This window comes from Panthera onca, chromosome D3 (genome assembly GCF_046562875.1).
Source record: "Panthera onca isolate mPanOnc1 chromosome D3, mPanOnc1 haplotype 2, whole genome shotgun sequence".
In the NCBI taxonomy this organism is placed as follows: domain Eukaryota; kingdom Metazoa; phylum Chordata; class Mammalia; order Carnivora; family Felidae; genus Panthera; species Panthera onca.
This window is the reverse complement of record NC_138350.1, coordinates 22,193,853-22,220,583: the sequence shown is the minus strand read 5'-3', so window position 1 is coordinate 22,220,583 and position 26,731 is coordinate 22,193,853. Positions and strand designations below refer to the sequence as shown.

Sequence of the window (26,731 nt, the reverse complement as noted above, 5' to 3'; positions counted from 1 at the left end):
TCTCCCTCTCTCTCTACCCCTCCCCTGCTCATGCGTGGGCTGTCTCTCTCTCAAAATAAATGAACATTAAAAAAAATAATGACCAAGAGGCTAGCAGTCACTTATTTGAACCTCACAACTAGGTTTTCAAGTCAGTTGGGAAGGTCTTAGCTCAAGTTCCAGTTTCCTGTCAGGGCTCTGAAGCAGCACAGCCTAGAGGTTATGAGTGTTGTCTGGGGAGAGCATGGTCTTAGGATCCTGATCCCTGGTTCTGCCCTAACCAGTTCAGCACCCTTAGACAGGTTCCTTAATCCTTTCAGATGCCTGTTTCCTCATCTGTAAAATGGAGAGCATAATAATTCTTCCTGTGTGGGGTATTGGTACTGGGATTAAAACCAAGTCATTATTGGTAAAGTGCTTAGACTAGCACCTGGCACAGGTAAGTTCCATATACAGGTTATTACATAAAAGGAAGTAAATCCAGGGCCTCTCAGCATTTGGCTCCCTTTCCCAGGCTCTCCCACACTTCCTCACTTACCCTTTTTGCTCTTGGCCTGTTGTCCTGGTTGCTGTTTCTGGAAAGTACCTCTTTTCATACTGCTGTGCCTTTGCATAGAATGTCCTTCTCACTTGTCTGCTGGCACAGATGTTCTCATTCTCCTTCTAGGCTCTGCTCAAGTGCCCCCCCCCCCCTTTTTTAAATGTTTATTTTTGAGAGAGAGACAGAGTACAAGTGGGGAAGGGGCAGAGAGAGAGGGGGACACAAAATCTGAAGCAGGCTTCAGGCTCTGTGCTGGGGGCTCAAACTCACGAACCGTGAGATCATGACCTGAGTTGAAGTCGGAAGCTTAACCAACTGAGCCACCCAGGCACCCGAGTGTTCCCCCCTCTTTGTGCCCAAGACCACCACATAGCTACCAGTGATGGGGCTGAGATTCAAACCCAGGTCATCTCTCTTCCAGGCTGGCTGGCTCTTTTTCTGTTAAGCTATGCTACCCACATAGGAAGCTCCAAGTAGAAAAAGGAAAGAAACCATTAGAAACCTGGAGAGAACTTTGATATTTGGTAAACAGGAAAAAGAAAGTAGAAATAAGAGATTTTACAAAGAACTTCCTAACTCAACTATTTGTCTATGGTATTATTTTATTTATTGCAATTGGTGTAAGATACCATTTCAAAACCATTTTGTAAACTTGCCAGTGGGCTTAAGTTTTTGGCTGGTAGATGATGTGACTGACAGCCTCTGCTAAATTGCCTCAGTGTCTGGTTTGTCTTTGAATCAAATGTACATTTTCCATAAGTGAATCCTTTTCACTTGCCATGATCTACTTGGAATTCCTTGCCTTTGGCTTAAGATGAAGCTTATTTTGCAACAGTTAAATATTTTCTAGTTGCATATTTAACAAGCTTTGTGGTCAGAATGTTCTTCCCTATATTCAGCCTGATGTCTTCTCTTAATATTTGGTGTGTCCACATGAATAACAATTGGTTAACCCTTCTATTCTGAGGCCTTTTCATGTACTTTGAAAAGTCAGTTATTTAACTTCTTTGAAGTCCACCTCCTTCTCCATCCCCTTTCCCCTGTGCAGCTCAGTTTTGGAGTACCTAATATTTAGGGCATTGGAGCACATAGAAAGATATTTAAGAGGGAAGGTCCCAGATTTCCAGGGTGCTCATAATCGAGTTAGAGAAACAGGATACACATGAAAAGATAATGCAAAGGAGTCTGTCTATCTGTCTGTCTGTCTATCTATCTATCTATCTATCTATCAGATGAGGATGTGTTCCTGTTGAGAGAGAGAGAGAAGAAAAACCCTGCAGTGGGGTAAATAGGGGAACAACTGCCCCCAGGGATTGAAGGAAGGTTTGTGTCCACAGATAAAGGGGAAGAGTGTACGGATCAGTGGATGTGACCTGAGCAAAGGCAATAGTATTGTTTTGTTTATTGCAATTGTTATAAGATACAATCCTGTGGTTTGAGGTAGAAGAGAAGAGAGATGTGTTTAAATTCCTAGGTTCAGGACAGATACTAGAAGCCTTTGAAGGCCAGATTAAGGAGCTTGTATTCATCAAATGCAGTGGGGGAGCTTTGAGGTTTTTACTAGGAGAGTGATTTAAAGTGGTCTTAGGGCACCTGGGTGGCTCAGTTGGTTAAGCATCCGACTTCGGCTCCGGTCATGATCTCACTGCTTGTCGGTTCGAGCCCCGTGTCAGGCTCTGTGCTGACAGCTCAGAGCCTGAAGCCTGTTTTGGATTTGTCTCCCTCTCTCTCTGCCCCTCCCCCACTCGCATTCTGTCTCTCTCTCTCAAAAATAAACAAACACTTAAAAAAATAAAAAAATAAATAAAGTGGTCTCCACGCAGAATGATTTGAAGTATTTGGGGGTGGGGTTGGGAAGAGTTTGGAAACAAGGAGCCCGGTTAGAAGACAACCTCTCTGGGCTGGGTGTCACATGGAAACCTGAACTAGCTGGAGCCTGGGACAAAACTAGGCTGAATCCAAAGGCGTGGGCACCAGGAGGATGAGGCCAGGGCTCAGGGTCTTCTGTGACAAAGAGTGAGCAGGAGACCTATTAGGCCCAAGATTCAGGAGGTACTGAGGTCTAGAGCCAGTCCTTAGTTGTCAAGGCCAGCCAAGCAGGAGGCAGTTCTTGGGTGAGACATGGCCAGCCTTGGGTTCAGGAGGTCAGCTCACTTTCCTCTGTCTGGTCCGGGGCTGTAGTCAGGGTGTTACTTGTATAACACCAGGGAGAGCCCTGAAACTGGTGCTTGAACCCCTGGCTTCTAGGCAGAGCTGCTCTGTGTGATCTTGGGCATGTCTCTTCTTTCCCCCAACCCAGGCCTCAGTTCTTAGGGTGACAAATGAGAGGAAAGAATTTGATTTCAAAGGCCCTCTGCTTTAACATCCTATTTTAGGTGATCTGGGCAGAAGCAGCTCATTGCACACCTCCCCCTTTCATATTTCCTTCTTAGGTAGGAAGCCATCTCAGGATTTGAGCATGTAGGTGTGAGAAAAATCTGCTGGAGGACAGGAACAATATTGCTTAGGGAACAAGAGCTGACATCCCGATAGAAGGGGTAAGTTGGTGTGGGTGAAAGCCCTGCCACTGCCACCTGCTGCCTGAGTGATCTTGAACTCCCTTCTCTAAGCCTCAATTTCCACATCTGTAATATGAGGAGAATAATAGTATTTTACTTACAGGATTGTTTGAAGGCATGAGTGCAGTGGACCTTTATAGACACTTAGCCCAGGGCCTGACTGTAGTAAGCACTTGGTAGACATTAGCTTCTCATGTGATCACGAGTTGGGGGTGTGGGAGTAAAGAGGAAGGGTCCCACGCTGGAGGCACTACAGATTTTCTCCTTTAATCATTTTTATTTTCTTTGAATCTTCTTCAGGTTATCCACACCTTTGTAAATGTAGGCTCTCTCGACTCCAGAATTAGTCTAAATATAATGAGCTTTATCCTACACCATATTTCTGTTTAAGGATCTTTTTTTTTTGTGATGTGCTATATGATTGATCTCTTGATGCCCACTGTGATAACAGGATTCTTTTCTGATTTCTGCCATATTTGTTTTCTGTTCTTTTGTCCCCAGTGTGTCATTTTTCTCTGTTCTTTGTTTTTGACGACTTCTCCAATTATTCATGCTAGTTTTGCATTTTGTCCAAGAACATTTTTGGTGCTTGTTTATTTTTAATTTCAGAAGTTAAAGGCATTTGAGGTCTTAAAAACCCAGAGTTGAATTTTCTCAGAGCTGCTAATCTTTTTAGCCAGCTGGTGATGAGGCTTCTCTGGTTTGTTACAGGATGATGTGTGCCATCCTCCCGTCTTTGCTTTGTCTAATTTAGATTCTAAATCCACATGTTTTAGTACATTTTTAGCACATAAAAATTTATTACCAAACTGGTGCTGATCTCAGGGGAAAAAAAATCTTTAATCAAATCTTCAGTCACCAGTGCGGAGACTCAAGGTGCTTATCCCAGCCTAGAAATCACTCCGGCCACCACTAGGTGGGGTCAGAGAACATCATTTCTAAAGGCATCGGGTCCTTTTTCTCTTCCAGCCCTCAACACTATTTGACTTTTTGCTTCTTTGCAAAAAAAAGAAAAGAAAAGAAAAGAAAAGACTGAGCTTTGGAAAAGTCACAAAAGCTCCTTGTGAGTTACATTACTTATGGTTCCCCCATCCACCTTCCCAGTTTCAATCTTTAGGCGTTTTGATAATTTGACTTTCAGATAAAACTTAAAACTGAAGCCCAGAGTAATTACTGAACTTATCTGAACTGATCTGTAGTTTTAAATTCAGCAACAGTGTCTTTATCTAGTGTCCTACTCATATTGACTGGAGATTAAATCAGTCTCATAAATATGTTAAAGAAGTCTTCAACCCACAGTCGTCCTCATCCACCTGCAGACATTTTTACCAGCCCTGTATGCTCCTACCTATACCTTCCAGTGTTGTTAAATCAGTGTCCTAATCACTGACCACTGTGACAGGTCAAGCTAGAAACAGAACCCGAATGTTTACAATTTCTTTCTAGGCTAGAATTGGGGTTCTCCATGAGCTCATTTACACGGATGGATTATGCTCCAGCTGTTTTGCCAGGAGCTTTTTTGAAAGAGTGTGCTTTTAAATACAAACTGTAATTTTTGTGATATCCTGGGGCAGGAGGAGTTAATCGGCTGGATAATACTTAGTCATGGGTTGTGTTTCGGTCTTCTAGTTTGTTTGTTTTTTGATATTTATTTATTTATTTTGAGAGACAGCGCGCACATGAGCGAATGTGGGGGAGGGGCAGAGAGAGAAAGAGAAACCCAAGCAAGCTCCATGCGGTGAGTGCAGAGCCCGATGTGGGGCTTGAACCCACAAACTGTGAGATCATGACCTGAGCTGAATTCAAGAGTCGGATGCTTAACTGACTGAGCCACCCAGGCATCCCTCAGTCTACTAGTTTTACCTCACGTTTAGACATTTAAAATTTAGCTCTGTGTCTACCTGCACCAAGTGTTTCCTGTTTGTAGCTCTCTGCAGAATTATTATTCTCAGTATTTCAACATTTTGTGATTATTGATAATTGCTGCGTATCAACAGGGTGCTAGGTGCTAAAAAAGTTATTTTTCAGTCACATTACAATGACCATTTTTGTTACATTAGAGAGTTTATTATTAATACAGCTCTTGATTATTAGGAGTAAGGAGCACAGTAGCAATGGCAAACCCTGAGTAAGGAGAAAGAATGTAGAAAGCACACATAAATTAAATGTTAAGTGTCATTTACATCCCTGAAAATGATTTTAAGATATAGAATGGAATGTTAAAGGATTAAAAGAAAATTATTATAACAGTGGAAAAAGTGCTACATGGTTTATACAAAACCATCTCAAGCTCATAGACTCAGAGGGTGTTAATCCTCAAAGACCACTTGATGATTGTGGAAGCTGAGACCCAAAGAGGTTAAGTGACTTTCCCAACACAGCAGGTTTGGGTGTTTTATAGCTATTTGACAAGGCTATGATTGCTCTCATGTTGTGAGCTAAATTCCAAAGATAGAGATTGTCTCCTTTGCTTTTGGGGGACTGTATTGCTTTTATAGCACCATAACTGTATTGTTTCTTTTTGCTCTGTCAGCTGACTTTGAAATGCCTCATCTTTTTTCATAGCATCATAAAATCGGGACCTTGCACAGAGGTCATAGGAGATTGACAGAGGAAGAAACTGAGGCCCAGTGGAGTTGCATGGCTCACTCAAGGTTATATATAGGCTTGTGTATGGTAGAAGTAGAGTTTAGGATACAGATCCCTTCTCTGGGTTCACTGCTGCTCCCATACCTTCTTTCCACTGTAGCGGGAAACATGCCAGAAGCTACAAACATAAGGACTTTTTTCCCCCAGAAAACTATAATTCACTTAGTTTTGAAAGACTTAGAGTTTAAAACCTCCATTTTGTGGCTTCCCAAGGTGCTGTGATTTGTTTCTTAGTAGTTTCTTTTGTTCTATGGAAATTTTTCTTGGTTGGCTCTCCAAGATTTGGATTTCTTTGCCAAGGTATTTTTAGAGAAAAGAAATCAGTGTGTCACCAAAGGGGGAAAATGTATACCTTAAGGCCCAATTATGCAATTAGAATTTTAATAAGGAGTATCATAAATTCTTGCTTCATTGCAATCATTACTTAGAAGACTGTTCTACTCAGAAGCCTCATCTACTTATCATCATCATTATCATCCACATCATCAGCCAACCACAAGCACTTATGGAGTGGCCACAGGTTATGCAGTACTTGCTTGTGTTCTGGGAGACTTACAGCATGGTGTGTGTGTGTGTGTGTGTCTGTGTGTGTGTGTATGGTGTGCATAGTAAACCTTGCCTTCAAGGAGTTTGTGATCTGTAAGACTGGAGGAAAGACAGGGATCTTGGAGAAAGACAAACACCTCATTTTCCCCGTGTATATACTGATTCATGTACCTGGCGTTGTATGGGGGAAGGGGACAATGGTGAGATAAAGGAATGGACCTTAGTAAGGTCTGGTTCTGGATAAATGGAAGCAATAGGTTTGCTGACTTGGGAGGGCACAGGCTGGGTTGTAACAGGGTAATTGGTTGGAGAGAGGAAGTAATTGGTGGAGGGCCTTTAAACCATTAATTTAAACTTTTTTTTAAAGGTTTATTTTTGAGAGAGACAGAGATTGAGAGCACAAGTGGGGAAGGGGCAAAGAAAGAGAAGGAAAAAGAGAATCCCAGGCAGGCTCCATACTGCCAGTGCAGAGCCCGATGCAGAGCTCGAACCCATGAACCATGAGGTCATGGTCTGAGCAGAAGTCAGACGCTCAACCAACTGATCCACCCAGGCATCCCTTGAAACCATTAATTTAAATATATTTGGCATACTAACAGATGATTGGGGGATTAGGAGAGGAAAATTACTGGCTGCGTTTGATTATGGCAGAAACTGACAGGCAAGAGATTGGAGGTGGTCTTTTTTGCGAAGAGGTTTTTGCCCAGATTTAGATGAGAAATATAGGGGTTGTGTTTGGTAGAACAGAGAAGTTGATCTCTTTTTTGGAGTGTTCCCTTTTCCCTTGTGTTGGGAAATAATGGCTGATTAGGTGTGAGGTGTCCTTTAATCGTGACAGGAAACGGCTCAATAGTTTTGCAATTTCGGTTCATGAGACACAAGAGCCCACTTCTGTGGTGTGATGGATGATACCACACCTTGAGTCTGGGCATGTCAGTTTTACACCTTCATTACTATACTTGTTTATCCTCTTTGATTAACCAGAATAGATTTAAAAAAAAATTTTTTTTTTGATGTTTGTTTATTTTTGAGAGAGAGAGACAGAGTGCAAGCCGGGGAGGGACAGAGATAGGGAGACGCGGACTCCAAAGCAGGCTGAGCTGTCAGCACAGAGCCCTATGCAGGGCTCAAACCCACAAACCATGAGATCACAACCTGAGCCGAAGTTGGACACTTAACCACCTGAGCCGCCCAGACACCCCAACCAGAATAGATTTTAATGGAGCCCATTATTCACTTACTGCACAGGAAAACCATTGTTACCACTTTTTCCATTGTGTTTATCTTGTAAATGGAAGTATTTGGTATCTATTTTTTTTCAAAATGGACAAATAGAAGTTATATTTAGATTAGCATCTTAAATTTTTTAGACTTTTTAAAAAATAAATGTTTATTTATTTTGAGAGAAAACGAGAGCGTGTGCCTGCACATGCATGACCGTGAGAGGGGCAGACAGCGTGGGGAGAGAGAATCCCAAGCAGGCACCATGCTGTCACTGCAGAGGCCAACGTGGGGCTCCGTCTCACCAACCTTGAGATCATGACCTAAGCCAAAATCAAGAGTTAGACGCTTTACCAACTGAGCCACCCAGGCGTCCCTCTAGACTTACAAACTGGTTCTTGTAGGCCAGCGATGACTGCAGAAGCCATTTAGGGGTAAATGTTAAGAGAGGAAATCACAGTTATCCTTGGTTTTCCATTTCTGAAATAGTGGTAAACACATGGCCCATGTCCTGAGCCTGGGGAGGCACAGTTCCTTCATTGCTCTATCTGTAAGGGGGCTAACCTTTTGACAGTTTTTATGGCAAATACTAGGGCAGCTTGTGAGTTAAACCCTAATAAGCAAATGCTGGGTTTGTCACTTCTCTTTCATCTTCTGGAAGAGACAGCTAATCAAATAGCATGCCTTGTGCGGCTAGTCCCCCAGACCTCTATGAAATGGAATGTTCTTTTCCCTGGTTGCTTTTTCCAGATTTGAGTCTTCTTTATAAAGCCGAAGTTTCTCTGTTGTCTTAATTCTTCAACACTTCACAGATGGTGGCCAAATTCAGTTCTCTTTCTTTAAGAAAGTTGTCATCTTCTAACTGTGGCCGTTTCCCATCATGGAGCTGGTTTCCTACTGACCCTCCCCGGGTTTATCAGTGAGTAAGTGTGATTGTTGGTGGCTGCATGACCCAGAGAAAGCAGTGGGAGAAATGCAATGTGAAGTGTCAAAAGTAAAAAACAAATGGTAGTTTTAGGGTTGTGAGTCTAAACCTGGCCAAGAGATGCTATTCATAACATTTCCCCGGTTAATAGACCCCAATCAGCGCTGTAGGTTATTGGTGCCAGTTGCTTCCTACAACAGAGAAGTGCTATGTTCCTGCTGTGGAGGGTGAGTGCTTAGTGCTATTTACTTAAAACATTCTAGGTTGATAAATTACAAGCACTTCACTTTGGGTAAAGCTCATAAATCCCGCCCCTACGAAAAATAACAAGCTGACAGCACTTAGTCCCGTTTATAAAGTTCATACGCATCTATCTTTGATGCAGGCACAAGTATATATCTATGAAATAGCACTGCAGCCTGTTAGAGTAATGGGAGAGCACAGCCACAGAGCCAGCAGCATTGTCCTTCCAGGCTCACTACCATCAGCCCCTCTGCTTGAAGGGCACCTCGAGGACAAGGCTTGCAGAGCAGGAGCTTGCTTGCACACCATGGAGTCCAGATTTGTGCTTCTTCCTGCCTTCTCCCTGCAGATCACCTCTCTCACTCCTGCCGCCTCCCTTTTCCTGTCTGCAAAATGATTGTCTGCCTGTTAGCGTCCCTGCTCTTCATTAGGCCGAGATGAGGCACAGAGCTGTGCCGATGTGTGGGGAGGAGTTTGAACACTTAGGCCAGGTGGAGAGACATGGGCCTCAGTGAACACTAAAGCATCTGTTCTGGAAAAAGAACAGACCCTAACAAAAAGACCTTTAAGTAGTGTAAGGGCAAAGCCTGGAAGGCTTATGTGCTATCAGGTATCAGAAAAGGAAATATTTTAATAAAAAAATAAATATGAGACTCATCCCACTGGCCGTGGGATCTTCTTAGAGATCTGGCAGGTGTCATTATGGGATGCGTGGCTGCTTGGAACCCATGACTGAGCAACCTGCTTCCTAATCAACTTGTGGAGAGTCCGAAGTGTCACATGCATCGGGCGGAAGCTGCCTATTCAGTACCGCATTGAACATTCAGTACTGCAGATAGTGTAATTATGCTGCTTGTCAGATAGATACTAACTAGAAAAGTGCAAAGAACATTCCTTCACTTTGCAACAGCTTGGACCCAAGCGGCAGACATGCTGTTCCCTCTGGCTGGCATGACCTCCCTTTCTTCAGCCCCTTCACCAGAGTATCAACTACTGCCTGGCTTCCAAGACCCAGCTCAGACCGTGTCTCCTCAGGGAAGCCCCTCACCCCAGGCCCCCAGGCCCGAGCTGTGTTTCCACAGCACCGTGGTCTGTTAGCCTTTACCAGGTTGCATTTTTGTTATCTATTTACCTACCTGTCTTCCCTGTCAGACATGAATGGCGACAGTGTCTTGTCCTGAATTCATCATTTATCTCTTGTGCCGAACATAATGACTAGGATGTAATGGGTGCTCAATAAGTGTTTGTCAAATGAGTGATAGCATGGTTAGCTCGATGAGAATTGATGGTGCCCTTTCTGATCTGTCATCCATCATCCATGGAGTGAAACAGGACCAGGAGGCTTTACATGGCACCATTTGAGAATGTAAGGAGAGGAGGTGGGATTAGAATGAATAATGACCACCCTTTATTGAGTATTTACCATGAGCTGGGCACTATATTTACTAAGTATTTAGGCTTTTAACATATATTAATGTACTTAATCCTTAGATTAATCTGCTAAGACAGGGTCTGTTTATTATCCCCATCGCGAAGCACAAGGAAGTTCAATAACCTGCCCGAGGTCACACAGTGACAGCACGGAGATTCATACTGATGTTAGACAGCTATCTATCTGTGCCTCTTAGACTGGTTCCTGGAAAGAATTAAGCCCTAATGTACAGAGGCATCCATCTTAGGTAATGATTCGACTTCTGTATATCTGGAATGATATGGTTATGTTTTCTCCTTGGGGAAAAGGGAGAAGACAGTCACCCGGATAACTTTTTGGGTTCTGTAGTGAAAGTGAGAGAGGTGGAGTTAGTTGACAAAGAATTGGTGTTAGGTGGCAGTTTGGGTCCTTGCAGAAGCACAGCAGTAATTCTCCAGTCAAACTGAACTACGGTGCTTTCATTTCCTACACGGACCATCTAAGCTTTTTTGCCTCTAGACCTTTACATATGCTGTTCCCGTGCTTGGATCACACTACCCTGTTCACTGTTTCTTCCTCAAGCCCAGTCTTCACTTGGCTCCCCTCTCCCACCATGAGAGTTAATTTAGATGCCATTCTTCCCTGCCCTCAAAGACAGTGTCCCTTCCTGGGGGTCCCTATTGTGGCACTCACAAGTGTTGTAGTGCTAGAAACCACGCTTGGAGTTGATTATTGTGTGTAGGGTGAGGGAGGTGACTGGCTCATGTCCTAAGCTCATTTTGTAAGAGCAGAGACTGTCTCTTTTGTTCCTTATTATCTTCTGTACCTTGAGTGGTGCTTGGACACAAGGTGTGTTCATGAAATATTTGTTGGAGGAGTGGATGCATGGCAGCTAATTTTGCTTTACGTTTTTGAACCTTGTTTTTTGTTTTTTTTTAATATTTATTCATTTTGAGAGAGAGGGAGAGAATGAGCTGGGGAGGAGCGGGGGTGGGGTGGGGAAGAATCCCAAGCAGGCTCTGTGCTTGTCAGTACAGAGTCCAGCGTGGGGCTTGATCTCATGAACCATGAGATCATGACCTGAGGTGAAATCAAGAGCCAGATGTTTAACCGACTGAGACACCCACGTGCCCCGAGCCTTGGGTTTTTGAAGTAGGCGAGTCTTCTGTTTGACACCATCGTTTACTGTATCTTTTTAAAATTTTTATTATTTTTTTTAATGTTTGTTTATTTTTGAGAGAGAGACAGAGACAGAGTGGGGGAGGGGCAGGGAGCGAGGGAGACACAGAATCCAAAGCAGGCTCCAGGCTCCGAGCTTGTCAGTACAGAGCCCAACATGGGGCTTGAACTCACGAATCGTGAGATCAGGACCTGAGCCGAAGTCAGAAGCTTAACTAACTGAGCCACCCAGGTGCCCCGTTTGCTGTGTCTTTTTTTTTTTTTTTTTTTAATTTTTTTAATGTTTATTTACTTTTGAGAGAGAGACAGAGTGTGAGTGGGGAAGGGTCAGAGAGGGAGGGAGACACAGAATCCGAAGCAGGTTCCAGGCTCCGAGCTGTCAGCCCAGAGCCCGATGTGGGGCTTGAACTCACAAGCCGTCAGATCATGACCTGAGCCGAAGTCAGATGCCCCACTGACCGAGCCACCCAGGTGCCCCTGCTGTGTCTTTTATGTACAAAGTCGACTGGGCACTGTGGGCAACAGAGAGATGACTGATGTCACTATTGCTCTGAGGCACCTCCAATCTTAGGAGACACTCAGATGTTCAGATCACGTCACAGCATCAGCACAATGCAGTGGATCACTGATAAAACTGTGAAAAGGGACACGGTCACATTCTGGTGAGTCATCTGGCACCAAGGAAGCCCATTCACAACCCAAGACCTCCTTTTACAGAGTGCCATGGGAATCACCTGGAACAACTGTGACCAGTGGTTCTTGTTTGTAAAGCAGTAGAAACCCAGGGTTTCTGGGTGGCTTAGTTGGTTAAGCATCCAACTACTGATTTTAGCTCAGGTCATAATCTTACGTTCCATGGGTTCAATCAAGCTTTGCGTCAGGCTCTGTGCTGACCATAGGGAGACTGCTTGGGATTCTCTCTCTCCTTCTCTTTCTGCTCCTCCCCTGCTTGCATGCTCACACACTCTTCTCTCTTTCTCAAAATAAGTAAAATAAAAGAAACCCAAATTAAGAGGACTAAACAAGTCTGCATACACTTAGGGAAGGGCTTGTTGAAAAGTGGAACCTCATGTAGGTACACAATGTGTTGGAGGTTAGATTGAACCCAAAAGAAAAACCTTTTCTTCTTCTTTTTTTTTTTTTTCAACGTTTTTTTTTTTTTTTTTTTTTTTTTTTTTTTTTTATTTTTGGGACAGAGAGAGACAGAGCATGAACGGGGGAGGGGCAGAGAGAGAGGGAGACACAGAATCGGAAACAGGCTCCAGGCTCCGAGCCATCAGCCCAGAGCCTGATGCGGGGCTCGAACTCACGGACCGCGAGATCGTGACCTGGCTGAAGTCGGACGCTTAACCGACTGCGCCACCCAGGCGCCCCTCTTCTTCTTTTTTTAACGTTTATTTATTTTTGAGACAGAGAGAGACAGAGCATGAACGGGGGAGGGTCAGAGAGAGGGAGACACAGAATCCAAAGCAGGCTCCGGGCTCTGAGCTGTCAGCACAGAGCCTGACGCGGGGCTCGAACTCACGGACCGTGAGATCATGACCTGAGCTGAAGTCGGCCGCCCAACCGACTAAGCCACCCAGGCGCCCCTTCTTCTTTTTTTAACGAAATGTTTATTTATTTTTGAGGTGGGGGGGGGGGTAGGGCAGAGAGAGAAGAGAGAGAATCCTGAGCAGGCTTCCACTGTCAGCACAGAGTCTGATGTAGGGCTCGAACTCCGGAACTGTGAGATCATGACCTGAGCCGAAATCAGGAGTCAGAGGTTTAACTGACTGAGCTACCCAGGCACCTCCAAAAGAAAAACTTCTTAATTACTTTATGATAGAACATTTGATTTTATAAATAGAGCTAATAAATTGAGCTCAAAAATATTTATTAATTTTTGAGAGAGAAAGAGAGCATGCGTATGCGTGAGCTGGGGAGGGACAGAGAGAGAGAGGGACAGAGGATCTGAAGAGGGCCCTGTGCTGACAGCAGTGAGGCTGATGCAGGGCTTAAACTCACGAACCATGAAATCATGACCTGAGCCGAAGTCGGACGTTTAACCCTCTGAACCACCCAGGCGCCCCTGAGCTAATAAGACTTTAAATCAAATGTATTTAGGACATCTCTACCTGGTTTCCTCTGACATGGTAACTTATCCTAACAATTGTTCATCTATTCCCTCTGAAACATGCTGCTCCTCCTGTATGCCATCTCTCCTCTAGTGGAACCATCTACTGTTCAAGCCAGAAATGCAGGTGTCCCTCTTCATTCTTGATCCCTCAGTCCCTACCAGCACTCAGGTGCCAGCTCTGGGACTGCCTTCTTTCCAATTCTCAGGCTGTCTTCTCTCCCTCCCACTGCCTTAATCAAGGCGGGAGTTGGCCTCCTTTCTGCCCTTCTTGATTCTAGGTTCTAGGCTCCTTTCCTCCAACTTATTGTCCGCCCTGTCCAGTGCATTCTGGAATGCTGATCTGATCCCATTACTCCTCTGCCCAAGAGCCTTCAGTGACTCCCAAGACGAGCCACCTGGCCCCACATGGCGCCCCATTCTCACCACGCCCCCTCTTGAGTTCAGGCTGTCTCACCTCTACCAGATGACTTGCATTTCACTGAGATTATCATGATTTTCTTTTTAAGAATTCTTTCTCTCTTTCGTCTAACCCTCATTTGTTCTCTAAAGCCTTTTCTGACTTAGGTCCTTGCTTGTGTCTCCCATAGGGCCCATGCATCCACCATTTTGCGTCCTCAGTGTCTGGCATTTCGGGGCATATAGGATGTGCTCTGTAGTGCTTGTTCAAAGAATGAGCTGTAGCAGAGGCTTTAATTCACACTGAGCTGTAAAGGAGCAATATCTGGCTCTTCCCAAGAATGGGTTTGGTTTCAGGATGGGAGAAGAGTGTTAAGACACGTTTCTTACTGGAAAAGGTGGTTGGGGAGTGCTGGTGGAAGGCAAGACAAATGGAAAGCCTCCTAGCAGAAAAAGAGGCCGTTGAGAAGCTGAGGGGGTTGCCTACCTTAGATCGCCAGGAAAAAGGCCAGTGTCTGCTTCAGAAGGCTGCCAAAGAATCTGTGACTCGGTTTCCTTATTTATACTTAAAGGGGAGGGGTCTACAGTAGCTAATGACTCCGGCTCACATCCAACACTGACATTCTATGATCCTTAGAGTCAAAGTTAAGAATCTAAATAAGACACCGTGAATTGGTGTGAGATTTTTCCCCCCCCTCCTCACTTTCTTGCAAGCTTCCTGGAAACAAAGACGTCTATTTGCATTCAACAGGGGTCGTTTTGCATTTTAAAAACAAAGAAGTAGAAAGGAATGCAGGAAAACTGCTTTAATATGATACTATGTTTCAGAATTTAAACTCCACCCCCTCTCCCCCTAGTCAAGAAATTCACTATTCTCAGCTTTGGTTGAGATGTGCTGCACGTCCCAATTGCGCCCGGGTCCTCCGTGGCAGAGCCCGGCCCCTCCGTGGCTGTGAGTTATGGCAGCCTGGGAATCCATACTGTGATCTTCCTGGCCCTTGGGTGTTCAACTTCTCCAAGTTAATGTCTGTTCTTTAGCCTTACATTATCTCCTAGAAAGGTAGTCATTTATAATTTATATACTATGTACCGGCTTAAAATAGAGACAAGAGGATAATCAGCATCCCGAAGCTCCTAGTTTTCCAAAATAACATTTCTTCAGTGAAGTCTGCCTGTAGGAATTAAAACCTGCCTTGAATTAAAAAATCCTTTGTGCTGTTGTCAGACTGGGGAATGGGTGTGCCCGCAAGCGTTTAGCAAGCCTTGCAGAAGGGGAAGGCCATCATTTTTTTTTTTTTAATAAAACTTGTCATTTTATTTTATTCTACTCAAAATAATTTCTAAAGACCTCATCCTTTGTAGTGTTACAGGGGTCTCACTAAAGTCACAGAGAGGAGATGGGGCAGAGCTAGAAGGACATACAGGAGAAGTGGCCCCCGTGAAGGACAAAAGCCATTTCATACCTCAGCCACTTGTCTGCTGCGGTTTTGGTGCCCTTCCATCTGGGTCGCTACTTTGCTCTTTGACTGTAAACACGGAGAATGGATGGGCTTTCCTGCTGAGTACCTCCCAGAGAACACACTGTTCATTCATATATATTAAAAATAGAAGACCTACTTGAAAAATGCTCTGTACAATCAGGTTTTAGCAAGAGCCAATCAGATATTAGAGGTCTAACTTATTTTTTTCCTTCTTGCTTTTATAACCTGTCTCTAAACCCTAACTTCTTCTCCCATTCCTTTTCATTATGCATCTTCCATGTGCCAGGACATTGGGAGAAGATTTCTAATGAGGGCTGGAGAAGGACAGATGCTTCTGCAGTCCAGTGGTCTTGTCCTTCGGGTGCCTGGCGACTTTGCATTTGAATCCCAAGATTATTCTTACTGTGACCTCCATGTCTGTGATGTGTCTCGTGTGCTCACAACTGTCCCTGGTGTACAGTTGAATGTCCACCTGATACCTGGGGGCCAGCAGGGGTGGGGCTTGGGGGCAAGCAGCAGCTGAGGGGCTTGTAAGGGAACACCCTGGGTGATTTAACTTGGAAGCCACAAGGTGGCAACATTTACCAAGCGGCTGGGCATTTTTTCCCCTATTAAGATGTTGAACTTGCTTTTCCATTTTCTGAGATTGAAAAGCTGAGAAAAGGGTTTAGCAGCCATTGCTTTAGATCCTTTTGAAAGTGAAGCTGTAGGTTAAGCATGCTGCAGTTTATTGGTGTCTGTTCATTCCCTGGGTTTAGATACTGAGAATTTGAAATTGCTCCGTGTGACCATGGGTGAGTCACCTCTCCTTTGGCCTCAGTTATGCATCGGAATAGGAAGGATGTGTAGTTGGGCTGACTGTACGTGATTTATGGCTTGGGTTTTAACTTCCTCCCCTGTATTGCTTTAAAAAAAAACTTTCAGTAAAACTAGTCTTTATAAAACAAAAACAAGAAAACACTAGCTTTTTATCAAAGGACACTGTCATGATTTAAAAAAAAAAAAATCAACGACTGGGGTGCCTGGGTGGCTTCTGACTTCAGCTCAGGTCATGATCTCGTCATTTGTGAGTTCAAGCCCTGCATCGGGCTCCGTGCGGACAGCTCAGAGCCTGGAGCCCCTTTAGGATTCTGGGTCTCCTCCCACCCCCACCCCACCCCTCAAAAAGAAATAAACATTAAAAAAATTTTCTTTAAATCAATGACAAAGTCTCAAAGAAATCAATGTCCCTAGAAGCTAGCCATCTCCCTGGGTTAACTGAAGAGGCTAGACTCTCCTAAATGAGGATGCTTATTTACCAGCTTTCCTAAATTAGCAGCTTTGGGGATATTAAGATCTGTAAGGAACTGTCCAAGGGAGGTATTGTGTATGCTTTGCAGTGATTAAGCCATTAAGCTCTAATTGGTATTTTCCCACTCATGGTTTTGTGTAGGAAGCTTTAAAATTATTTAGGAATTCTGTGCTCATCAGCCATCTTAGTGCCATCCCCACATTTTGGCACCTGAGAGTAGGGAGTACAGAGAAAAGGTTTTTGTTCAAGTGGATTATGACTTTTTGCTCACGCTGCCCTTCCCTATTGGTCTGTTATATTGCAGATGAAGTGGAAAGGGAAGGACCTCTTTGATTTGGTGTGCCGGACCCTGGGGCTTCGGGAAACTTGGTTCTTTGGACTGCAGTACACAATCAAGGACACCGTGGCCTGGCTCAAAATGGACAAGAAGGTTGGGCTGGAACTTGATGAAACCAGTGAGGCTGGTGTGTGCTCTGGTTTTTCCCTGAGCATGTGCCTAGCTTCTTTACTCATCATGGGGCATTATGGATGCACAGTAGAGAAAGGGGCAAGTCCTGAGTAAGTCATGTAGAAAACAGGTTCTGGAGATGCCACAGGCTTACTGCCCCTCACACGTTCTCCTAGGTGAGCAGAACCAATGAGCATAAAACTGTTGCCATCCCTGGCTTCTTTATTCATTGTCACCAGGCTGATTGCTTCTGGCTTTATGCTATTCAACTTACTGAACCACTAGTCAGGCTTTATGAATAAAAATTACTATTATATTATTATGCCCTTTTTTTTTTTTTTTAAATACAGTTTATGTCTTTGAAAGATTTGCTTGGGACTCATGTTCTTTAGGGAATGTTTTTAAGTCTTTTCAAGAAACACTGTGGCCCAACTCAATTTAATCATTAACACGATCTAAAGAATAAAGAGTGCCCTGGTCCCTGTGGTGAAGACAGAATGACCGTTTTGTCTTAAGTCTTTATGATTCTCTGGGGCTTCTGAGGCCTGGATGATGAGTTGGGGCTCCCGGCAGTTCTAATGTGGCTTAGAAATGGATATTGCCTAGGGAAACTGCCTTCTGCGTGGATTCACATGTGCACACAAAGCCACACTTACCTACTTACCTGCCTATCTAACCATGAAGACATTTGGGAACAGGGCCATCTGCTTTTGTTAGTAACTCCTAAAAGACCCCTAGATCTCAAAATAAGTCAATGTCTAATTCTTACTCCAAATGGTACCCCTTGCAATTGATTTTATCATCTGCTGCATGGCATGATAAACAATGAACGCCTCCTGTTTTTTACAAGTTTGACTCTAAGCTCAAGTGTTCAAATTGTGTTTCCATATGTACACAGTAATCTGAATCTTCGTTGTTGGGATCTCTGCTGGTTATAAATTTCATATGGTAATTCCCATGATCATGAGCATTGAAGGGCCCCCACATGCCAGTGTCAGTGAGTGTCCTAGATCTGGTTTATTTTGGATCTCCTGGGCACTGCCACCTGGAATTTGGACAGGAGCATGAAGAATTATCTATCAAAGACAGCAGAACTTTGTGTATCTTTTTGTGATTCTCAGCAAAATAAGTTTTAAATCATATCTGAGTGTTGGCCAAATGGATATTAGATTGGGGGCATCAGGAGCCATGGAACCTGCTGCTCAAAGGAAATAAATTATGACACATGTTAATGGAGCCTTGTAGCCTGTCACATGGCATGTTTATGTCCTGAAATGAAATTCATTCTGGAGAGCAGATGGTTCAAGCTTTTCAGTGGGTGGATGAAATTGTTAGAAGATTAAAGGCAGTGTGGTTTACTGGCTGCACTCAAGTATTTTGTAGGGCATCTCTAGAGGTTCCTTGAAACAAGGGTTGCCACAATGGACACATTTCACTTTTGTTGCTCAGTTAATGTTCAGAGGATTTCACGAAAATAGAGTTCATCATCTCTAAGGTCCATCCTGATCTGGACCTAAATGTTGGGGGTTAGCAGTAACAAAAAGAATATAGGGAGAATCCACCAGTTTAGAAAATTAAAAAGCCTTCAGCCTACTGTAAAAGATAGTGCCCAAGACCTTTGAGTTATAAATTTCTACTTTTTAACTATCTCTGTGGCCTTGAGAACATCTGTGCCTTAATAATCTCAGCTCCTCTCACCCGTTGGGGATATTGATTAATTTGGTTCAGAAACGCCATGTGAGGTGAATATTACCTCTTGTTATAGATGGCTTCATGAATGCTTCAAACTGTAGGATCATAGCCTTTGGGAAATGTGATGAATTTAGAGAGGGAAAAATATTTATACGCTCCCTGCAAAAGGATGGTGGCAGGGGAGGAACAGGTGCCAACATACCTTGTTCTTCTTTTGCTCTGTAATTGTGCAGGTGCTGGATCATGATGTTTCAAAGGAAGAGCCAGTCACCTTTCACTTCCTGGCCAAATTTTATCCCGAGAATGCCGAGGAGGAGCTGGTTCAGGAGATCACACAACATTTATTCTTCTTGCAGGTACACCAGTCTGTGCTAGCCCCGTTTATTCTGAGAGAACTCACCCAGGGGTAGTTGCCGAGGCAGCCTGGATGGCCCCCACGGTGTTGACCACAGAGGCCTTGGCATCGTGAAAATGTCCTGCCTCTGGGAAGTCAGTCCCTTTGGTTCCATAATGGGGGGAAAAGTCTTCAGAATAGAACTTGTACTTGAGTAAGGAGAATTGGTGTCAGAGAAGATTGCAAAAATAGGGTAGTGAAAGAACGGGTACAAGTAGCTACCTGGCTTGAAGTCTCTTTGAAGATGGATCCTATTTTCTTCTAAGTGAAAAGTACTTAATAGTTACAAAGGAAGTCCAAAGAGAAAGTCTTGGAAAGAGTGATTTTTCCAAAAGTTCAAAATTTGCTGTCATTAAGACAGGACTTCAGAACTCCAGTGAGTTGGAGTTTGACTCCACGTGACTAATCCCACATGTGTGGAACTTCAGGCATCATGCTTCATGCTGCCCATTGTATGTGAATGTCTTATCCCTACTCCTTCATTAGAGTATAAGCCCTTTAAAGGCAAAGCTCACTGAATATGCAGGAGGCATTCCGTAATTGCTCAACCGAATTGAAGAGATGAGGAGCTCCATGATTATGGGTTCAAAGACTGCTAAGACTGACCATCTAGGGGCGCGATGAGTGGGGGTTTGTGTGAGGATGAAAACCCTGTCAATTTTGCTTGTGTTCTTACCGCTTGATCAGAGTGCAGCTGCCCCAGTTTCATGGTTAGTTGCAGTGATTGGTGGTGGAGCTGCTTATGTGCCCAGAGATGCCCGCTGTCGGTAGATCGCACAGGGGCGTTAATTACAGGATTTCCCAGAAGTAGACGTATGTATGGGCTGTCACATAGTCCTCCTGTAATTAGTTTGAGCCTCAGATTGTTATGTTCAGTTAATATTAAGTTAAATGTAATAAAACCCCCAAATAATTTATTTTCCAAAAAAGGTTTGCCAAAAAAAGTGTATATAGATGTACACACACACTCCCCCATCCCTAACACTTTCCTGCAAAGGGAAACCCTTTCAGTTTTTCTGTAGTATGGCTTTTTTTTTTCCTTTGAAAATAAATCAGGGATTAGAAAGTTACACTGCTTTGAATAAAACCACATAATGATCTCCTAGGCCCCAGAATGTCCTAGTGTTATAGAGATGACTTTCTTGTTAGCATTTAGAAGAAGTGCCCATCCCTCTTGTGACTTTAGCTTCATTTTTCCTCATATTGAAATGTTGGAGTGTTTTCGTGGCTGAGCAAGGCAAAATTTACTACTTTTATGAATCTGGTGACTGTTGACATCTGTGAAAAGAGAGTTGGCTTTCCTGTTGTGTTTATTTCAGTGAGGCTCTCTTGCCTCTATGTCTGGAACATCACACGCTGCACCATTCTAAGAAATTAAATGCAATGAGATCCGTTAATTCAACATTATGGCTTAAGAATTATATTTCCTGGACCTCACATGTGCTTAAAAGTTTAATCGATCAAACTTTATTGCTTCCTTTTTCCTTAGAGCAGGCATTTGGAAAGTGATGGGTTTTTTTCCTGCAGTCATAACTCAGTGGCCTTGCTGACTTTTGTCTTGTGTTAAGACTTTAAAGTAGACTCCCATTTCCTCTGGTGCTGCGTGTGCTCAGCAAGTGGCCGAGGCCACAATCACCACCAGAGCTGCCCCTGACACTTCTGGAATTCACAGCTCCCCTCTGTCACGGTCCAGATATCAGTCTCTGTTTTAACCATGGAAGTATTTTTCCTCTTCAGCATTTTTTTTTTTTTTTTTGTAGTCATCTTACCAATAACTTCTCAGTGACTGAACTCCCAACCTGTCTGCAGCAATAAAAAAAATTGTACCCTTTGTCAGAAAATCATTAACAGGCTGGTTTGGCAGGCCTCATTAGAACACCCTGCAGCCATCTGCTGTGACCAGCCTGCACAGCTCACTTTCACGCACACAGCGTCATGTCTCCCTTGTTGCCCCTTTCAGGTAAAGAAGCAGATTTTAGATGAAAAGATCTACTGCCCTCCCGAGGCTTCTGTGCTCCTGGCTTCTTACGCCGTCCAGGCCAAGGTAGGCTCAAAGAAGAAAAGTGCCTTCCTCCTTGGCATTAATGTGTGTCACAGGATCACTCCAGTCTTTTGTTTCTTCAGGTTTTCTAGGCTTCAGAGAGACTTTCCCCAGAAAGGAAGTGTTTAGGACTTGGGCTGGGGAAACCACTGTCACTGTCCCAGGTTCTGTATAATCTTGTGAGAATGTGTGTGTGTGTGTGTGTACAAGTGTTAAGTGTACGCTTATGATGAATTGTCTGTGTAATCTCATTACACACATGTGGTTTATTGCAATCACTGGACCAACCTTTTCTTTTTATGAACCAAGGAAAATGAACTTACTGTCTCCAGTTTGGGCCAAACTATAGCATTTCGGTCAGAAAGGCCCAGGTCCTTATTCCAGACTCATCCTCTGAGGACCAGCAGCCCTGTGTGTGGGGACCCTGCTATAGCCTAGAGAATGCCCTACTTCCTTCACCCCTGATGGGCATGCTAGCTTTGCTCATGGCTGGTACTGCAGGCTGTTTGGCACCCCAAGCCCAGTTGAGCTGTGAGTGAATCATTCCTAGAGGAATCACTGCGGACTGGGAGGGGGGTGGAGGAGACCACCGCTCTTGTGTTTTGACCTCTCTGTTTTCATAAGACCAACTACAGGGTCAGTCAGGAGTGCTTCATGTCCCTCAGATACCCCACTTCAATCACATAGCTTCTTTTCTTGGTCCTACTGCTTCCTACCCCTCCCCTGCAGTTTAAGAAGAGGCCCCAGAATTGGGGCATCTTCATTACTTTTGTGATTTTGCATAATCTTTTCAGTTTTTATTTTCCTTTTTCGTTAGAGGTGTCCATAAAGCCATTTCCCTGTAGTGTTAAGAAAATTAATAAGATACTCTTAACTTCTTAGCCCACTTTTTTGGGGGGTAGTTTAATACAATTTCAGATCAAAGCTGGGAAATGACTGGCCTATCATTTGGGAGGAAAAAAAAGTCTGTTCATGCTGGTCAGACTAACAGAAGTACAAGAATCAATTCAATCATTTGATGCCTCGGCTAATATTTGCTGAGTGTTCACCAGGCCTGAGGAGTGGGTTGTTGACTCTGTCACAGATACAGACACTACAGCGAGTATCTGCCCTTTAGCGATTTGCCCAAGGGCATTCGGACAATCTTGGGTAAAGCTAAGGGCAGAATTCATGGCTTTGGGATTGTGTTTTGTGCCTCCCCTATTCCACTGCCCAGAAAAATGAGTAATTGAAAAAAGCAGAAAATGGGCCTCGATTCAACTAAAACATATGCTTCCTTTTATGCTTTGATTAAGAATATTAATAACAGGAAAAATGTGTCCTTTCAATCAGTATTGCCCTGACAGTGATGAAGCAGTCATTGTCACTCTCATCAAATGTGAGCACTTCCTGGCCCAGAACCGAGTTCCTTTTTAGCACGCTTTCTCTCCAGCTGAGAGGAGACCCAAGCTCTCAAGGACACTACCTCTCTTTGAAGGGCTTCAGTCTCAAAGGCTACATTTCCTTTACATGGATTTTGGGCCACAAATTCAAAGGCCACCTGTGGAAAAAAATAACTTTTCAGGGAACCAGCAGATGTTTGCTTAAACAGATTTCACTGTAGGAAAGCCCTACTAATTTGGATCCTACTAATTTAGAGATGAAAGTGATTCACAGACAGCATATGTGGTTCATATGGAGGAGGATGTTCTAACTGTTTTTTCCGGTGTAAATTTTCAGGATCTTACAAATAAAGGTAATCTGTGGCTTCAAGTCTGCATTCGAGAAACTAAGGATTATTATCACATGCTTCCAGTTTCTAGGACTGTTGGTTCATATTAAAAAAGATATCTCTGATTACAGTATTAATAGGATCTTACATGCCTGTAATGTTTTACAGTTCTACAAAGTGTTACACACGAATATTTCGTGCAATACTCAGTGTAGTCTTTTCCATGAGCCACAGCTTGAGAGGATTATGCCTGGTTTGCAGATGAGGAATTTAAGGCTCAGAAAGGATTAATAATTTGTCTGAAGTCCTAATACTTTATGTTAATTCTTTTTCAATGGAATTTATAGCCCACTTCTTGATGGACAAGATTTGAAGCAGAGTGGAACTGGAGACTAGAGCCGGGTTGAGAACCCTACCGTCCGGGACGCTTAGCTCAGCACTCCACTCTTGCCCTCCCCTTGTAGCGTGTGAGGGATGTCTCTGGGTAGCACGCACTGCCTTTCACCAAATTCCAGATTCATTTATAGGGTCTAATTTAGTCCAAACTTCTCAGTAAACCACACTGGTTCCCTCCATCATATTCAGTTTGTTTTCATCCTCAACCTTTCTGAGACAGAAAGGAACCTTAGAAGTATGGTGCGGAAAACGAATCAGGCTCATTAACACATGGAATGTAATTATGCACAAATGCATTCATTATGGTATTTCAGCTGTTGGAATGATATAGACAGAGCTAATTCCACAGCATCAAGAAACAATTACCCTCAAAGTATAAATACAAATATTAATCACATGGTTCAGTTAACAAGAACCATATTTCTTGGTTAGAGTTTGAGTTATGTTTGAATCGAAAGTCTGGGTTTGTTGTTTTTTTTTTTTTTTTTGTCGTTGTTGTTTTGTTTTGTTTTGTTCAGTCCAGTCACATGACATACCAAACCATCTTGCAATGTTTTAAGCCACCTGTTGGATTCTATACTGACAACTTGGTGTTTAAAATGTGTTCTTCTTAAAAATGACTTTGGGAGATCGTGGTATGTAATTTACCAGTCTTGCAGTGCTGGCCTGCAGACTCCTAGTGTTCAGAAAGAGAAATGGATGGTGGGAGAGGAGGCTTACCGTTTCTTGGTACTCTTTGATGTCAGTTAGGGAAAAAGAGTGCCAAAAGGCAATTGAGTTGGGTATATGTACAGTGTAGGTGGAAAGTAGCAAGAGTTGACGCTGGAGGGGTATGTCTGTAGGATGCCAGATCAGAAAGGGTCTTGACTTTATTGTGTGGGTGGTACAGAGCCAGTGAAGGGTTTATATTTTAGATAGATCCTTTGGTGGCTATGTGAAGGCCATATTGGAGTGAGGCAGGCTTGGAAGCAGGGAGACCTGTTAGAAGGCTGTGGTGGTCATCCTGGGGAGAGGCTCTGAGGCTCACACCTGGGGCAGTAGTCAGTTGGATGGGAGGAGACCAACTTGAAAATGTCAAAGAGGCAAAAGGTGAATATAAATGATGTTGTCCTTCACACACCGCCCCCCTTTTGTGGCTTATACTTTTACACATTGATGTTTTTTCCCCACTCAACATTGATTTTGAGATGTATCATGTTGTATGTGTAGATGTAGCTTGTTGGTCCTAATTGCTGTATGGTGGCCATTGATGAGTAAACCTAATTCATTGATCCATCCCCCTTCTAAGGGAGAGGTAGGTTTAGTTTCTCTTTTCCCCCTTCCGTTCGTTATCAATAGTGTTTTACTGAAGATCCTTTTATATGAATCTTCATGTACATGTGCAAAAGTTGCCACCTCTTTTTTTTTTTAAAGTTTCCACCTCTTAAGGTAGATTTCTACAAGCAGAATTGTAGATATATCCCTGAACATAAAGAACTCTTGAGTGTATGAGAAAAAGATAGCAGAAAAATAGATACAAAGGGCATACATACTTTATGGAGGAGAACATGAGAATGGTCAGTAAATAGAAAAAGATGTTCAATCTCAGTAGTAATCAAGAAAAAAAAGCAACGCTAACATGCCATTTCAAACCCAGAAGGTTGACAACGATTAGTAAATAGGAGAGAAGTGTTGTCTGAGCTCACATACGGGCAGAAAGGGACTGCGAATTGGAATGACCTCTGTAGAGCAATGGATGTGATAGGAGCCCATCAGGTGAGGGGGTACCCCTTCCCCGAAATTCCCCTTCTAGGTGGCTACCCCAGAGGACCTCCTGTACACCATGCCCTTTTTACTTAAAACTATCAGAACAGATCGTCCCACTTCATTTTTTTTTAATTAAAAAAAATTTTTTTTGAGAGACAGAGCATGAGCAGGGGAAGGGCAGAGAGAGAGGGAGACACAGAATCTGAAGCAGGCTTCAGGCTCTGAGCTGTCCACACAGAGTGTGATGTGAGGCTCGAATTCACAAGGTGTGAGATCATGACCTGAAGTCAGATGCTTAACCGACTGAGCCACCCAGGCACCCCTCGTCCCACCTGATTTTTAATGTTTATTCATTTTTGAGAGACACAGAAAGGCAGAGTGCCAGCAGGGGAGGGGCAGAAAGAGGGAGAAACAGAATCCAAAGCAGCCTTCAGACTCTGAGCTGTCAGCACAGAGTGTGACGTGGGGCTTGAACTCATGAACTGTGAGATCATGACCTGAGCCGAAGTCAGATGCTCAACCGACTGCCACCCACTCACCCCTTCCCGCTTCATTTTTAAACTACTGAACAGTATTTCCTGAAAAGGAGGGACTGTGGATTACTTCAATATGTCTTTATTGGTAGATATGTAGGTTTGTTTTTCTATTATTTAAACGAATGCAGTGAACATCTTTGAATATGCCTCTTTGGGCACATATGAACAATCTTTCACTAGGATAAATACCAAGAAATGGCATAACTGGGCTGAAGGATAAGAATCTTTAAAATTTAAATAATGCCAAGTGAAAGAAGCTGGACACAAAAGCCTGCCTATTGTGTGATTCCACTTATATGAAATGTCCAGAATAGGCAAATCCATGGAGACAGAAAGTAGATTTAGTGGTTGCTAGGGGCTAGAAGGAAGAGGAAATTAGGACTTAACTGCTAATGGGTATGGATTTCTTTTTGGGATGATGGAAATATTCTGGAATTAGATTGTGGTGATGGGTGTACAACATTCTGAATATACTAAAAACCACTGAATTGTATGCTTAAGATGGTGAATTTTAGGTATATAAATCTATCAGAATAAAAAACATTAAATATGTATGGCCAAATTGTCCTCCAAAAGTCTTGTCCTAATTTAACTTTTAAGAACAGTGTGTGAGGGGCATCTGGATGACTCAGTAGGTCGAACATCTGACTTCAGTTCAGGTCACAATCTCATGGTTCTGGAGTTTGAGCCCTGCCTTGGGCTCACTGCTGTCAGCACAGAGCCTGCTTTGGATCCTCTGTCCTCCTCTCTCTCTGCCCCTGCCCCGCTTACATGCACTCTCTCTCAAAAATAAACAAACATTACAAAATTTTTTAAGAAAAAGAACAGTGTGTGAGAATACCTGTTTTTCTACATCCTCATCAATAGTGGATGCTATCAGTCTTTTAAATTTTTGCTAATCTGACAGAAAAATAGGTGTGTTTTTTTTTTAACTTTTTGTTTCCTGATTACCATGGGGCTGAGAATCTTTTCATAGATTTATTGGCCATTTGTATTTCTTTCCTCTGTGAATCAAGTGTTTACAGCTTGCCCATTTTTCTACTGTATTGTTTATCTTTTTCTAATTGATTTATAGGAGCTCCATATATTATGGGTGTTGACCTTTTATCTTTTTTTTTTTTTTTTTTAATCAGACTTGTCAATCTTTTTATGTTTTGGGTGACTTTTAGAATGGCCTCACCAACTGTTGTTCTGCACATGTCCTACATTTTATTCTGGTATTTTTATGGAT

General features: G+C 43.2%; 1 protein-coding gene across 10 annotated transcripts in view; it reads left to right on the top strand.

Moving 5' to 3' along the window:
• Positions 1-26,731, top strand: part of NF2 (NF2, moesin-ezrin-radixin like (MERLIN) tumor suppressor) — an 80,382-nt gene that overhangs the window by 11,396 nt on the left and 42,255 nt on the right. For 8 of the 10 annotated variants that reach the window (XM_060612787.3, XM_060612785.3, XM_060612781.3 and 5 more), the window contains 3 exons: positions 16,841-16,966; positions 18,910-19,032; positions 21,031-21,114. In XM_060612787.3, the coding sequence (XP_060468770.1) occupies positions 16,841-16,966; positions 18,910-19,032; positions 21,031-21,114 (333 nt within the window). The remainder of the gene's footprint in view (positions 1-16,840; positions 16,967-18,909; positions 19,033-21,030; positions 21,115-26,731) is intronic. The other 2 variants (XM_060612784.3, XM_060612782.3) reach the window with 1 other exon arrangement.